Source organism: Stenella coeruleoalba, assembly GCF_951394435.1.
Source record: "Stenella coeruleoalba genome assembly, chromosome: 6".
NCBI classification, from domain to species: Eukaryota; Metazoa; Chordata; class Mammalia; order Artiodactyla; family Delphinidae; genus Stenella; species Stenella coeruleoalba.
In genome coordinates, this window is record NC_137151.1 from 39,037,183 (window position 1) to 39,051,541 (window position 14,359).

General features: G+C 33.2%; 1 protein-coding gene across 9 annotated transcripts in view; it reads right to left on the reverse strand.

The window, feature by feature from the left end:
• Positions 1 to 712: 712 nt before the first annotated feature.
• Positions 713 to 14,359, reverse strand: part of LRP1B (LDL receptor related protein 1B) — a 1,831,517-nt gene continuing 1,817,870 nt past the window's right edge. For 7 of the 9 annotated variants that reach the window (XM_079925113.1, XM_079925117.1, XM_079925118.1 and 4 more), the window contains 4 exons: positions 7,224 to 7,314; positions 5,899 to 6,043; positions 3,811 to 3,909; positions 713 to 2,360 (listed from right to left, as the gene is read on the reverse strand). In XM_079925113.1, the coding sequence (XP_079781239.1) occupies positions 2,220 to 2,360; positions 3,811 to 3,909; positions 5,899 to 6,043; positions 7,224 to 7,314 (476 nt within the window). In that variant the 3' untranslated portion in view covers positions 713 to 2,219. Of the gene's footprint in view, positions 2,361 to 3,810; positions 3,910 to 5,898; positions 6,044 to 6,755; positions 6,822 to 7,223; positions 7,315 to 14,359 lie in introns of those variants that run through there. The other 2 variants (XM_079925115.1, XR_013828854.1) reach the window with 2 other exon arrangements.

The following is a 14,359-nucleotide window of genomic DNA, read 5'->3' on the forward strand; positions in this document are numbered from 1 at the left end:
AGCTCCAGTCAATCAGACCCTCCTACATTTGCATCTCTAGTCCAATACTCCAAGTAGGTACATTAATAACTATTCCATTTACAAAATAATGTCTACACAGCATCTAATGGATTCTGAGTTTTCCTTAAAGTACATTTTTTTGAGAATGGGAAAGAGCAGGAAGAACTTTGGCTTATTTCAACACAATTGTCATACTACTGTGTATATAACCTATCTTTCTTTCTATTGCAACATGGCGTCCACGATGAGCAATGTATGGCAGGGAAAAGGAAAAAGTTAAGAGATGTGTTTCTATTTCAAGAAGAGGGAAAATGCCTTCTTATTGTGATTTGAAAAATGATGCAATGAAATCAGTCCTAACCCAAGGAGTATGTCCTAAGGATACAACAAAAATTATGTTTCATGTTTACTAAAATAACTTCCTAAGAATGTTAAACTCCATAAAGAAAATAATTTTCTTTTCAAAAACTATCCAACACAAGAACTTAAATATGTAGAATTTCATTTAAATAAGCCAGTCAACAATTTTTTATAAAGTATTTAACACTTCATTGTAGAAACATAGGCAAAATGACTATTATAACCAAAATGAAAAATACTGTTCAATTTAAAAAATGTACTTAAACAAGAACCTGGAAAAGTTTATGATATGCATAACATTGTTTCAAGCAAAATTGCACTAGTATTACATAAATCAATCGTTTATAAAGGCCTCAATATGGCAAAGTTTAGAAATAGGTAGTATGCATGCACATAGTACAACAAAAAGTCTCTTTATAAAACAGCTGTGTTTTTTTTTTTAATGCTTGTACAAAGGGATAAAGAGCAACCACAAACATATTTCATCTGTTAATACATTATGACAGCTAAAAGTCAGTCATGTCTATCAGAGGAACAAAAAGCCCTCCATACCTTGTGAATAAATCTTTTGTGCCTTTAAAGATATTTGTATAAAAATGCTATACTTTTTTATACAACTTAAATAAATCGTATGTGTGTTTCAATTGAAATTTGAAAACAGACAAGTAAATGGGGTCCATGTGTTTTGTATAACCAGAAGAAATCAGAGTACCAGAGTAACTGGTCAGCATGTATACTCTCCCCCTTTGATTATGGGCAGATAATTGTTTTTCCATAACTTGGAAAGTCCCTTAAGAATATATTTTGGATAGGGCAAATAATAGATTAGTCATATTGTATATTGAAAATATTTACTGATTACTCTATACCATAATGGCTGCCTTGCCTCTTCCTTTTGATCTCGCGAAGAGAATGCATTCACATAATTGAAACTGTGTTATCAATTTGTGTGCTTATATAGTATTCTTTAGTGTTCTGTGTGTTAAGGGGTTGGGTTAATCTTCCACAAAATGCACGTGACTGGGAAGAAATTCCTAAGACATGAGTGCCCAATGCCCTGTTGTGCTCTAGGCTGGCTATTTACCTCAGGACTGAGGGAAAACAAAATGTCTTCTCCCATAGCAAGTGTGTTCTTTCCACTTTTGATTATAATTTTGCTATGTTCTACTACCTAAATATAACTATTGTTTATAGGGTGTATACTTTTAGTATATCACAAGAGAGTCCACTAAATTTTGGAAAATGTAGTCATATGTATTCATGCAAATTATTAATTTTATAAATTTTTAAAGGTTTTTTGTCAAAATTCTCACTTGGCAACCTAAGACTAATTTCAAAGCTGGTTATGCTGAACTTGTGAGGGCTATATGTTTTCAGCAGTCTGAATCAGTCTTAATGGGCACAAAGAAGAGAGTTGACCATTCAATCATTTTTCCATCAATTTAAACAGAAAATTAAATGATATTGTATTACAGCTTTCAGACCATATAATGAAAAAGTGCAGAGATTATATTTGTTGATTAAGTAGAACCAAAAAAGTTCATATAAAATAGATTGCTCATATTCACACTACAAAGGAATATGTTGTTTTTAATTTTAACAAATTCAAAGGTGTCTTATCAGCAGCATTGGTGTAAATTGTACTGTAGTGCAGTTCTTTTTCATAAAAATACCATACAAATGGTCAATCAGTAGTCATCAGCAAAAAATAAAACCCAGAAAACTCAGAAAACAATTGACCAGAAAAAAGATAAAGGAAGAGGTAATGCTGATCCCAAAACAAGTATAATACTGTTGGAACATACAAAAGTAATCCTTACATTTTATACATTTATACAGTATATAAAAGGTATCACTCATTATGCCACTGTCTCTCTTATCCCAATTTCTATTTTCTTTGGAAGCAGTTCTTTCCTTTCATCAACACTTCCTAAGGAGTTTCGACAGTTTTGCCCATCCATATACAATTTCGCATATATCGGATTGGAGTAATTTGTTGGCTGAAGGAGAAAAATAAATATAGTTTTATTACCTGTTTTGACCACATGAATTTGTTATTTTCTATGATGTCTATCTTTTACTGTTAACAACATTTATATGCATTTCATTTAACTTACTAAATAGTAATTATATAAATGTAATTTAAATTCTGTTTACAGGCTTTCGTCGACTTTAGCATTGCTTTAGATAAAAACATAATTGTATGTCTTTCAGTTAACTTGTGAACCTAAGGGGAGCTTTGACATAATATTGAAAGCCTGAAGAAATCTTCATGAAAGCTATATTCACTGCAACTTTATTTAAAAGTACAGAACATGAAACCAAACTGTCTTATTTCCAGTCCATGTTTTCTCCCCTTAATGCTATTGCAGTGGCAGGAAAGATGTGCTGCCATCTTTTTGCTTGGTCATCTAACTGCTTGGTGCTTATAATTTTTCAATATGAAATAAAAAAAAAAAAAAGAAAAATGAAAGTAAACTACATTAGTTGTATAAACTTTAAAAAATAAAGACAGTATTTTTGCTTCAAACAATCTCTATGTACTTATTATTGGAAATATTTTTGGATTCTTCCAAAGAATTGTGAAGGACACATTCATTCTAAGTTTCATAGATACTTGCATCACTTTGAGGTAGAATTGAGACATGCAGAAATGATCTCTTTCATTTGAAAAACATATACAATGTTTATTATTTTAATAGTTGCAACTTAACCTGAGGTTGTTACCTAGTTGGATTTTTAAAATTTTGTCTTTCCAAAATAGAATGTTAAATCTTAGTCATAACAAAGAAATATTATATTTTTTGAGCCATGCAAATGAGACAAACATGATAAAAAAATGAGAATGAAAACCAGTTGATGGGAGAGAGGTACAAGGGTGAGATCAATCCTAGGAATCTTGATACCTGTCTTTAATCCCTCTTCTTTCCAATATGAACCATGTAACTTTAGGCAAAGTACCTTTCTCTAGAAGCTAGTTACTTAAAAAGTTTTCAAGAATGGTTTCATACACCATTTCTAACTTCTCCATACAATGCCACATTTTGTATTATATTTTTATTTAAAAGGATATCAAATTTGTATATACTAAACAAAGCGTCTTAATAGAAAATAAACCAAGCCAAACATAAATTTAAACTATTCAGCTTAAATTTCTGGCTAGAGATTTCTGTTCTAACAATAGCAAATGCTCATGTTTACTGCTAAGGAGCTTTAACATTTTCAAATTTAGAAGAAGAGATATTCCTACTGAATAACTTGCCGAAAATAACATTTCATATATAATCTTGCATACACAGGACACTTAAGCCCCCAATTTTAATGCTGTTTTGAAATCTTTTGTTAATTAAAAAATCATTAAAGATAAGCCCCTATCTAAGTCTAGTAATCATCTTTGATTGTGAGGAGTTCTGTGATGGAATGGGTATGGAATAATGAATTTTCTCTCACCCCAGCGGTTAGTGGTCCTTTCAAATCAGAGTTTAGGTAGCTGGGCAGCGCTGTGTGTGGAAGCTTGAAAGCACTGGTCCCTCCCCCTATATACCTGGGCTGTGTGTAAACAGAGAATTTTAGTTTCTGATCTAATATCATGGAACTGTTTTCATTGATATAAACTCATGTTAAGTCATAAAAATAACATAAGATATATTCTTCAGCCCTGGGGCATCAACATTGTGTTCATGGTAGTTTCAATAATTTATGAAATAACTATTAATATTATACCTGTGATTCACAGATCATGAATTCATGAATCATCATTCACATTCACATCATGAATATATCAAACCATTGTAACAAGTGAATACTCTATGAAAAACACTTCATCATGAAGGTTGCTTTGGTGTGGCTACCTGCTTTTTAAAATCGTCTATACCTATAAATGTATTTTCTGCAGTTACTTCTTAGGCAACAATTCATATTTACATTTCAAACATCAGGACTCAGAATCAGCCATCTAAGGCACATTAAGTGTAATTTTGGTCAATCAGAAAATAAGTAAATATATATTTACTGAATGTTATTTGCTAAATACATTAAAAATATATTTGAGGGGCACTGAAGCACAGCTTTATCTTCTTAGAGTAAATATTTAAAAAATTAAATGGAATATTAAAAAGCTAGCCCCTTTAAGTATCCAAAATAGGCTTAGCTCTATCACTAGAAATAAAATGATGGGGAAAATGAGAACTCTCCCGCTCATAAAAAGTGTATAAGGTATATCCTCATCAGTTCATATTATATTTACAGACACTATATTTTATTCCTAAGAAAAATTCATAGAATATGAGAAGTCTATTATTTAAGATGTCTTTCTCCTTTATAAATTATCAAACAACATGCACAGTATGTTTAGTTTTTCAATTTCGAGTACAAAACACTGAAACTTAGGTTGCCAGGGTTTATTTCACAAACAATTTCAAGTGTAGGAGTTAGTAACTGAATTAATAATTTAGAGAAACTAAAAAATTATTTCTAATGAGGAAAAAAGTATACAATATCTTCTGATAGGGTAAAAACTTATCTATGCAATAATGATTGATTTCTTTTCATAGAAATGAATACTTCTTCAGTTTCAGACCACCAATTTTAGGCTTAGAAAGTCTGGCCGTGGATTCAGAACTAGATTGAATATATGGGGACCTATTCAGTTTCTTTGGGAACAGCTGTTGCTATGAGTGCAAAGCCACGTGATCGTTGCGATTATTTAATATAATGGTGCATTTTGGACAAAATACCTTTAATATATCAGAATATAAATAACCATTTAATGAATGAACAAATAAGCTAAGAAAAATCATACCATACTAGCAAATTGATGCTCTTAATTCATTAATTCAATTGATGCTCTTAAAATATTCTATAATTATCATGCAAAATATTCCGATTATACAGTGAAGGGAATCTTTGCAAGTTTATCTAGATAGTTGTATCATTTATCTATTTCTTATGAAAGCTTCCAGACTGAGCATTCAGTAATATGAACTAATAGAAACTAAAAAAAGACTGTGGATTTTTAGGCTATATATATCAATGGTATGTCTCAAATCAATAAGAAGGATATTATAGTAGGTAGAAAAATATTGTTTAAAAGTGATTTGATCACAAACAAATCCAAGCACACAGCTTAGTGGACTCTTCAATAAAACATTATTGGAAATAAAGTACTTATTTTGGCAATGAAATACTGTACTCTTTTTGTTATTAAAAATAAATCAGTAATTTTACACTAGGCTGTATATTTACATGTGCCAGCACCTCAACACATTTGAATAAGATATTATTTAAAATAAGCTATGTTTATAAACTAAGCAAATAAATAAATATTATTTTCCAAAACATGTTACATTAACTTCGTGCTTCAGGTGAATGCAGTCCACAATTTTATTTTTTCTTTAGAAGAGCCTATAAAATTCAATGCATCCTAAAGTTCTTTAATCTAACTTCAGATAAAAGAAATAATGATGAAATTCAGAACCATTTTATGGAGAAATGACTCAAGAATGTTAGTGCTCACAGTGTATCATCTTAAAACTTTACCTTTGCTGGATCCACCATAAAGCCAGGATCTAAAAGACCTCCATCGCTGTGATCATGATCCACCTCATACATGTTGTAAGATGGATTGCCGATTTCTACATTTATTCCTCCATTGATAATAGGTTGTCTTCTTATAGTTTTCGTCCTAGAATAAGTGAACATTGTGTGAGTTATCTAAATATCACAATGTGGTGCATGAAACTGTCATATTTGTAGATTTAATGACATTTTAATGTAACTGATGGAACATTCTTAAATAAAATACACTGAAAATAAATGACATTTATTGATTCACAGAGGAACAAAAACTCTGAATGTAATACATTATTTTCCCAAATTATTTAGATTTAACAATAAAAAATGCACTTGGAACATATTCCTTGTAAATAGCTAATACCACATTAGTTGAAACTGAATATTCACTAATCAATTGCCCTTTAAAATTCTACTTTCTCCCTTTCGTTCCTGAAAAACGTCTATAAAAAGTGATAAACTTTCAATCCTCAAGTCATGTGGCTAAAATCCTCTTTTACATAATTCAAAAACGGACTCGTGGGGCTTCCCTGGTGGCGCAGTGGTTGAGAGTCCGCCTGCCGATGCAGGGGAAAACGGGTTCGTGCCCCGGTTCGGGAAGATCCCACATGCCGCGGAGCGGCTGGGCCCGTGAGCCATGGCCGCTGAGCCTGCGCATCCGGAGCCTGTGCTCCGCAACGGGAGAGGCCACAACAGTGAGAGGCCCGTGTACCGCAAAAAACAAACAAACCAAACCAAACCAAAACAAAAAAAAAAACGGACTCACAAACTCTAGCTTCCAGATAATAACCCCACAGACAACTCACTCCTTATAGATCTTTTACCTGCATATTCAAATAAGTTGAAATAATGACACTTCCAGTAATATATAAAATCAACAAATATGTAATCTGTGAATAAAACGCACAATTTGTGACATACAATACATAGTCATTATCATTTTATTGACATTACTAATCTTACACATTAATATTATAAAATGCTCTTTAGAGACGCTTGCTATTTCAAGGAAAAACTACCACAAATGTAAAATTCTATTGAATGTTTAATAACTCCCTTGTTATTTTTGTTGGAATATGCAAGTGCAGCCATTCCATCAATATAACATAAGGGAAAGGTTGTCTAAATTATAATCACTTAAAATGAAGTGGAGGGATAAAATGGTTCAAAAAACATAGAATTCAGCAGTTGGAATATGTAAATCATACTTTAAGAAATTTTCTTAAAAAAAATCAGTTTCTGTAACTATTTGTGTAATTTATTTACTGTTGGTCTAGAACCTTGCATCTTACCTTCGTTTTCTTTTACAAAGCACTAAACCAATTACCAAGGTGGTTATCAAAGTCACCAAGAGGACGAGAGGCACAATGATGGCTATGCTTCCTGAAAAAGAAATGAATGAATAGATGAACACATAAATAAAATGAAGACAAGATTGATATAACTGAACACTTTATTACACCAAATCATTTGACAATTGACATAATAAAAATAAAGCTTAGGTCAAATGTCTATATTCCTAGTTCATAACTACATTACTGGAAAATCACTTTCTTATTAAATACTTGATCTGCTGGAAATGTTTCTTCAGATATCTTTCCTTTATATGTTATCATTAAATACCTTGAGGTTAGAAATACTGACTTCTTTGTCAATCTGACTCTGATTCTCACCAGACACATTTATTTGCAATGACATAAGTAAAGAAACTGTGACTGAACACACATTTCCACAATTTCCCTGGCCATATTTCCACCCTTAGTTTTTTTCCTTCAGCTATAAATACTCCCTGGCCATGAGTACATGTGGCAAGTTAGATGGCAGTCTGGTAAAACAAAAGGGGTAACAGTTTTGGATTTGGATGGACATAGGCCTAAATATCAGTTTCACCACCTACCTGAAGTGAGACCTTGGAAAAGTTATTTAAAATTTGAGGCTCATGCTCTTTACCTGTTAAAATAGAGACATGAAGACCTACCACATAGGGCTCTTAGCTTGATTCAACAAAATAGGGGGACAAAGTGGATTCTCTTTCTCAAATTCCAGCTCCAGAATATTTTCAGCAAACCACATTTAAGTGTTGGGCTTATGTTGTAAATGTCCACTTTCCCTCTTTATAAGAATGATCTAGGTTGTATCACTCATCTTCAAAATGGAATAACAGATCTATGGAATAGATTTTCAAAAGTGGTCATAGAAAGTGGATCTTAGTTTTTATGCAGCTGAGCATAGGGGAGAAGTAAAACTGAGGAGAAACTCTGCCCTGCTCTCCATTTCTAGGTTGGCAATAAGAGCAATCTTTTTTTTCTAAAGAAGAAGGAGACGATACCCTTTTACTGATGATGCGATCCACAGTAAGATACATCTAGGGTCATATGTCACTTATGCAGGAAGAAAACCGAATGCAAGCGTTGCCTAATAACAGGAGAGTATTAAGAAGCTCTATCAAGTACCTAAAGCTCATGTTTCCAACAGACAAATATCTAGTGCCCATAAGACAAGTCTTTGTCTATTTGGAAGAAGTATCTCATTGATTCTGTCAAGTCAGCTTAATCATTGGCTAAACTGAGAAACACAGCAACACCCAAACTAATTGAAATTTAATGTGAGGATCTTGAATGGTTCAGGAATGAAACGTTAATAGTTATTAAATATATGAATTTTTCTCTGCATATACATGTACATGTAAAATACTGTGGTAGAAATTAATGGTAATATTAAGCATGATAAGCAGCTGCCTAGGGAATTTAAAATAGAAATATAGATCAGTTTTAACAGCTCTAGCCACAGATATCTGTGTGAGGTAGTACGTATTGCAGATCATTTACCAAAATACCAAAAAGTCTTTATTAAGGAAATGTCATATATAAGATAATCTTTCAATTTGGAACTTCAAAAATAACTTGACTAAAATGACCAAATAACTCTCTTCCATGCAAGAAAAAATATGGTTTGCCTTCTTTAGTCAGTTTCTGAAATGTAAACCTCATTTTATTTTTTTCATGCTGTTACCAGCACTATATGATTTAGTGAGTTTGATATTACATTACCTCCTTGGTTTTGGGAAAGTGAACTTTATATGAATGTGTAATTTATTAATAATTAATGTAAGTGGAGAATCTGGCACCTTGGATAGTAATTAACATTTGTTCACAAATTTTAAATACCAGTGAACAGCTTGATTTCTTCATAAACTGACTTCAACTGATTGATCACAACTTTATAAATATCCTCACTTCATCATTTATATTTTTTTCTGCTAAAATTTGTGGTAAATATGTAGGTTTAAAATATATATCAATACTAGCTTTAAGGTATATAAAGTTACTTTCCCCTCAAAGCAATTATAAATTATTTAGAATATTAGATTTTATTTGTTCTACATAGTTTCTTTTATTCTTATTAGGTAGAAATGCTGTTAATTATGCATGCTAGAAAACAAAGAACTTTGTTTTTCTTTTTCCCATGACAGATGGCAGTTCCAATCCCTCACATTACAGCCCTCTGTTTAAGAGCCTAGCATTCTTATAAGTTTATATAAGCTATCAAGGTAACTGCGATAATGCTCAGTATAGCCAATAAATAATAAAGGGTGGCAATTTGGCAAGTTTTTCTTTATTTTTTGTAAATTAGTTTATATTCATAGAAACAACTAGCAAATATATATATTATTAGAATATAGTATAGATATTTATCAAAATAAGTATTTTTTCCAAGCAGTATATACGGCAGTAAATATCATATTGTAACATATAACAATCAAGATCTATTGTAGGTGATATTTTTGATAGTATATTTTTGGTGGATTGTCCTAAACAGATTAAAAAAAAAAAAAGCACACTCTGAACTTGTTATTGGGTGGAGGGGAAATCTCAACAAACTTCTCACAGAAAATAGAGCCAGTCTTTCTTTGCCACGTTGTACTGTAGCCTCATTATATAATGCTTTTCCATTTGAAAGAAGAACTGTCTTATCAAATTGTTACATTGAGGAGACCCCTTCAATGGGAGAGGCAGTACAGCATCACAGTTGATATAATAGATTCTGGAGCCAGCCTACCTCAAATTTGAACCTCAAAGGTCAAATCTCAGCTTACTAGCAACATGCGCTTGGGCAAATTTATATTCTTTGAGTTTACACATTTATAAAATGAGTGTTATCATTAATATATACCTCATAGTAATGTAAATAGAATTGTGTCTATTACACAGAAAGTGCTAATACATGTTTATTAACTAATTCAAAATACATATTGCCATATGACTCTGTGTATGCCTCTATGTATGCACTTTTCACCATATGTTGTAGAGATCAGTTTATTTGTAACTTGAGGGCATAAGCTATCTATCTTTGTTTTGCAGATAGCACAGTGCCTAGGATATCATAGGGACTATACATTCAGTTCTCATTTAGCAGATATATTTTAAGTGTTGCTATACTCCGCACACTCAACATTTACTCTACTTTGCACTGGGGATAGAAACGTCCCTCCTCTCATCTTGTTTGACGTATATTAGAAGATGACAAACACATGGGTTTATTTAGCACAGTGATAAGCACCACCCTAGTGAAAGTATGTATTGCTCTGAAAACATAGAGGAGTACTATCCGGCTAGATCTGGGATAGAGGAGGACGACTGGTGTGCCTTTGAGACCTGAGGGATGAGTTCCATGAAAGAGAATGCAGGTTGAGAGGAGGAGGAGATATTGAATTAACCTAGGGAGAGAAATATGAAAACCTGGAGGAGAAAAGATCAAGGAACAGCAGTCTGAATGGAGAGTAGAGCAGAGGGTGGTAGAAGGAGATGTGGCTATAGAGGAAAGCAAAGGGGATGTTAGGAAGGGCTGTGTAAGCTACATAAATGAGCCGGGAATTTATGCTATTAAAAAACAGGATGATGTTGAAGGAAATTTAGGAAGTCATATCTATGGACTATATTGTCTAACTTAACTTAAAAAAGGAGGAAGGTTAAGAGTGACACTTAAGTGTTGCTTGGATAACCAGGTAGATTTTGCAGCTATGTGTATAGACAGGAAGGCAAAACAAGGTGTATAAAAATGGCTGGTTGAGTGGGAGAAGGGGATGAGATCATTTGGGGAAACACGGAACTTCAGATTCCTGTAGTATAGAGATATAGATATACAGATATAGACAGAGATGACATCAATATGGATACAGCAGTTGTGCAGTGGGATATGTGTCTCAGCCTCAGAAGAGAAACCAGGATTGAGGATAGAAATTTGGGAGTAATTAACGAAGAGTTGAAAACCGAGATCAAGGAATTATGGATTACCAAGGAGAATATATGTAGTGTGGGGAAACCAGCAGAGTTTACTATCATGAAAGTTAAAGAAAGAATTTTTTATTTATCGAAGTTATAGTAGAAAAATATAAGCATAAATTATATCATTACAATTGACCTCTTTTGACTTGCTGCTATATATTCTGCTCTTAAGTTTATGTTTACATATATGTATAAATGTGTGTGTCTCTATATATAGTGATTTGGATGATGTTTCTTAAGCATTTTGATAAACTGTTATTTTAAAAATCATAAAGAACATATCATGTTCCAAACTTAGCAAAGATTATCCTTCCAGTGATCTTTGAGAGGCTGCTTATCATCCTGGTCATGTATAATCATCCTCACTTTGTACCACTCTCACTCTTGTCCCCTTGGTGTCAGTACACTGATTTTCTTTCAATCCCTTGAACATGTTTAGCTTTTTCCTACTCTAGCGTTCTTGTATCTGCTGTTTCTTTTGTTTGAAATACACTTAGCGTCTCCTCCCCTTTTTAATCATTCAAGTCTGAGCTTAAGTATCACCATCTCAGAGAAATCACTCCTGACGTCAGTTCTCCCCTAACATTCTCTATTTCTGTGTCTTTTTTACTTCCTTCACAGATCCAATCAAGACTCATAATTATTTTCTACGTGTTTACTTATTTGCTTGCTTTCTTGTTTAACTATTTTTTTTATCCCTCTGGCACCTCAGTTTCATGAGAAGAGGCACTGACTATTTTTTTTTTTTTTTTGCTGTACACGGGCCTCTCACTGTTGTGGCCTCTCCCGTTGTGGAGCACAGGCTCCGGATGTGCAGGCTCAGCGGCCATGGCTCACAGGCCCAGCTGCTCCGTGGCATGTGGGATCCTCCCGGACCGGGGCACGAACCCGTGTCCCCTGCAACGGCAGGCAGACTCTCAACCACTGTGCCACCAGGGAAGCCCTGACTATCTTATTCACTGATTCATCCCTGGGATCTAGACATTACTTGACACTTAGTAGAGGCTCAATAAATACTTGCTTTTGGATAATTAGGACAGAGGCATTATTTTGTTGCATTTTTCTCTATATATTTGCAATTTATAGTTATATTTATAATTCCTTGGTATAACATAATTAATTTTTTTTCTGTTTTAAAACATGACAGTATAAAAGACATGAGGATAAAGTAGGAAAACAGAAGATATGAATAACCCCCTAACAGATGTCACATTTCTGTTGTCACTACAGTAAAATACAGCATCATTACATTACTGTCCCACAAATGCTGAGTATATTTTTATCCTCCTTAAATTTAGCAGATATGAATAGCATAATCCAAACACTGAGCATCCACTCCCTTAAAACTTCAGGTAAATCTAAAACAGGAGTATAAAATAAATATTTCATCATCCTTAGTTTAAAACTCTTCCAAATAACTTCAGAAAAGTTTCTGCTTTTTCAAGTGGAAACTAAGCAGAAAGTTCTAGAATAATAGATCCACTTAATTCCACAGGCAGGCTGATCTTTAGATACTTTAAACCGCAAGGGGCAGAGAACATCAGTATGACTACTCAGAGATGATTAAGAAAGCCGCTCATCAATTAGAAAGGTAAATCTCGTGCCAGTTGATAGCAGTTAGGCTGAGAGAGGCAGTATATTCCTGATTGCGCCAAGGTCCAATGATTATGGAATGCTTCACTGTAAGTGGAAATGCAGATTTGAAAACACATTCCTAAAGTATCCATCTTTCTTACTGAACAGATTACTTTTGCCCAAGTTCGGGGAACATTTGACAACCATTCAAAACCACTGGAGTTTACCTGAGAAAATAAAAATAGCCCTCCTACCTTAGGAAGGATCAGTTTAACTACCTTTTCTCTCCTTTCAGAGTTACTGAGGCAAGTTTCTCTAAGCGCAAATGTCTGATAAGTACCTTTTAACATAGTCATTATGTGGTCAACTTTGCTCAAATCTGAGATAATTTGACATTTGCATAGCTAATAGCCCTTTCAATGTGCATTGATACTTCCATTAAATGTAATGACTTTAAATCAGTGATGGAAGAAAGAGCATCAGAATCTTTGGAAAAAGGGTTACAACTACTTGCAACTCCTCCTTCCATGTGATAGTTCCTATTTTAGAACTGTTGCATGTAATTAGAGGCATTTTTTTTATAAGGGAGCTTGTTGCCAATGCAAATGGTTGGCAACATCACCTTTCAATAAATACATCTGGCACACCCCTCCTCAAAATCATCTTCCAAACACGAAATTTTCCCTTGTAGATGGACCTTATATATAAATTGAAAATTCAATTGACATTCTACTCTGTTTCCTTCTTTCAGAAAATTTTATCAATATTTAAAATTGTTTTGATTCTCTAAAAGACTAAGTTTTTAATTTATCTTAGATAATTGAGAAGTTATCATCAAAGAAAGCCTAAAGTACCATGACTTCATTAATTCTCAACTTATTACTTCAGTATGTTCTACAGGTTGGTAACTCAAATGCATTTTTTCATTACAAAAATGCTCTTAATGATGGTTGAGTCTTATAACTGGTTCACAAAAAATCATATAAATTAGTATTCCTCCAGAATTGTTAGTACTAATGTCAGTATGATCCTGGAAGAGAGAGAAGAGAGTATTTTTTTTTCTTTTGCTCTTCTTCTGCAATATCAAGTTAGGCAAGGTATATTTTCCCACATCTCCTATATTTTATGAATCAATTCCTCAAATCCTAGTGCCCTATTCCTACAACTACGTGTCCATAGTTTTGTTACAGTATTCTCCCTTCCCTTCCTAAAGACAACACACAAATTCTAAGGTAACACCATATGCTCCATGACCAGAATCACGTATCTCACTTTTCCAAATGCAAAGACTCATTTCTAAGGTTATTTATTCTATATCTATTTGCCATTTTTCAAAGATGGTCATCCTTACTAGCCCAAGTTAATCTCTAAATGGTGGAACTTTAAACAATGTCACTTGAAGGATTTCAAGCAATGATAAATTATTTGGGGACAGGCACAACAAACAAGTAGATCAGCAAACACTGGGAGCCTATGTCTAAGGTACAAAAATCATATACTTTTGATTTTGATAATGTCTTTCTTTTTTCACAAATTCCATAGTATATTTTTTGTTTGTTTCCATGTAT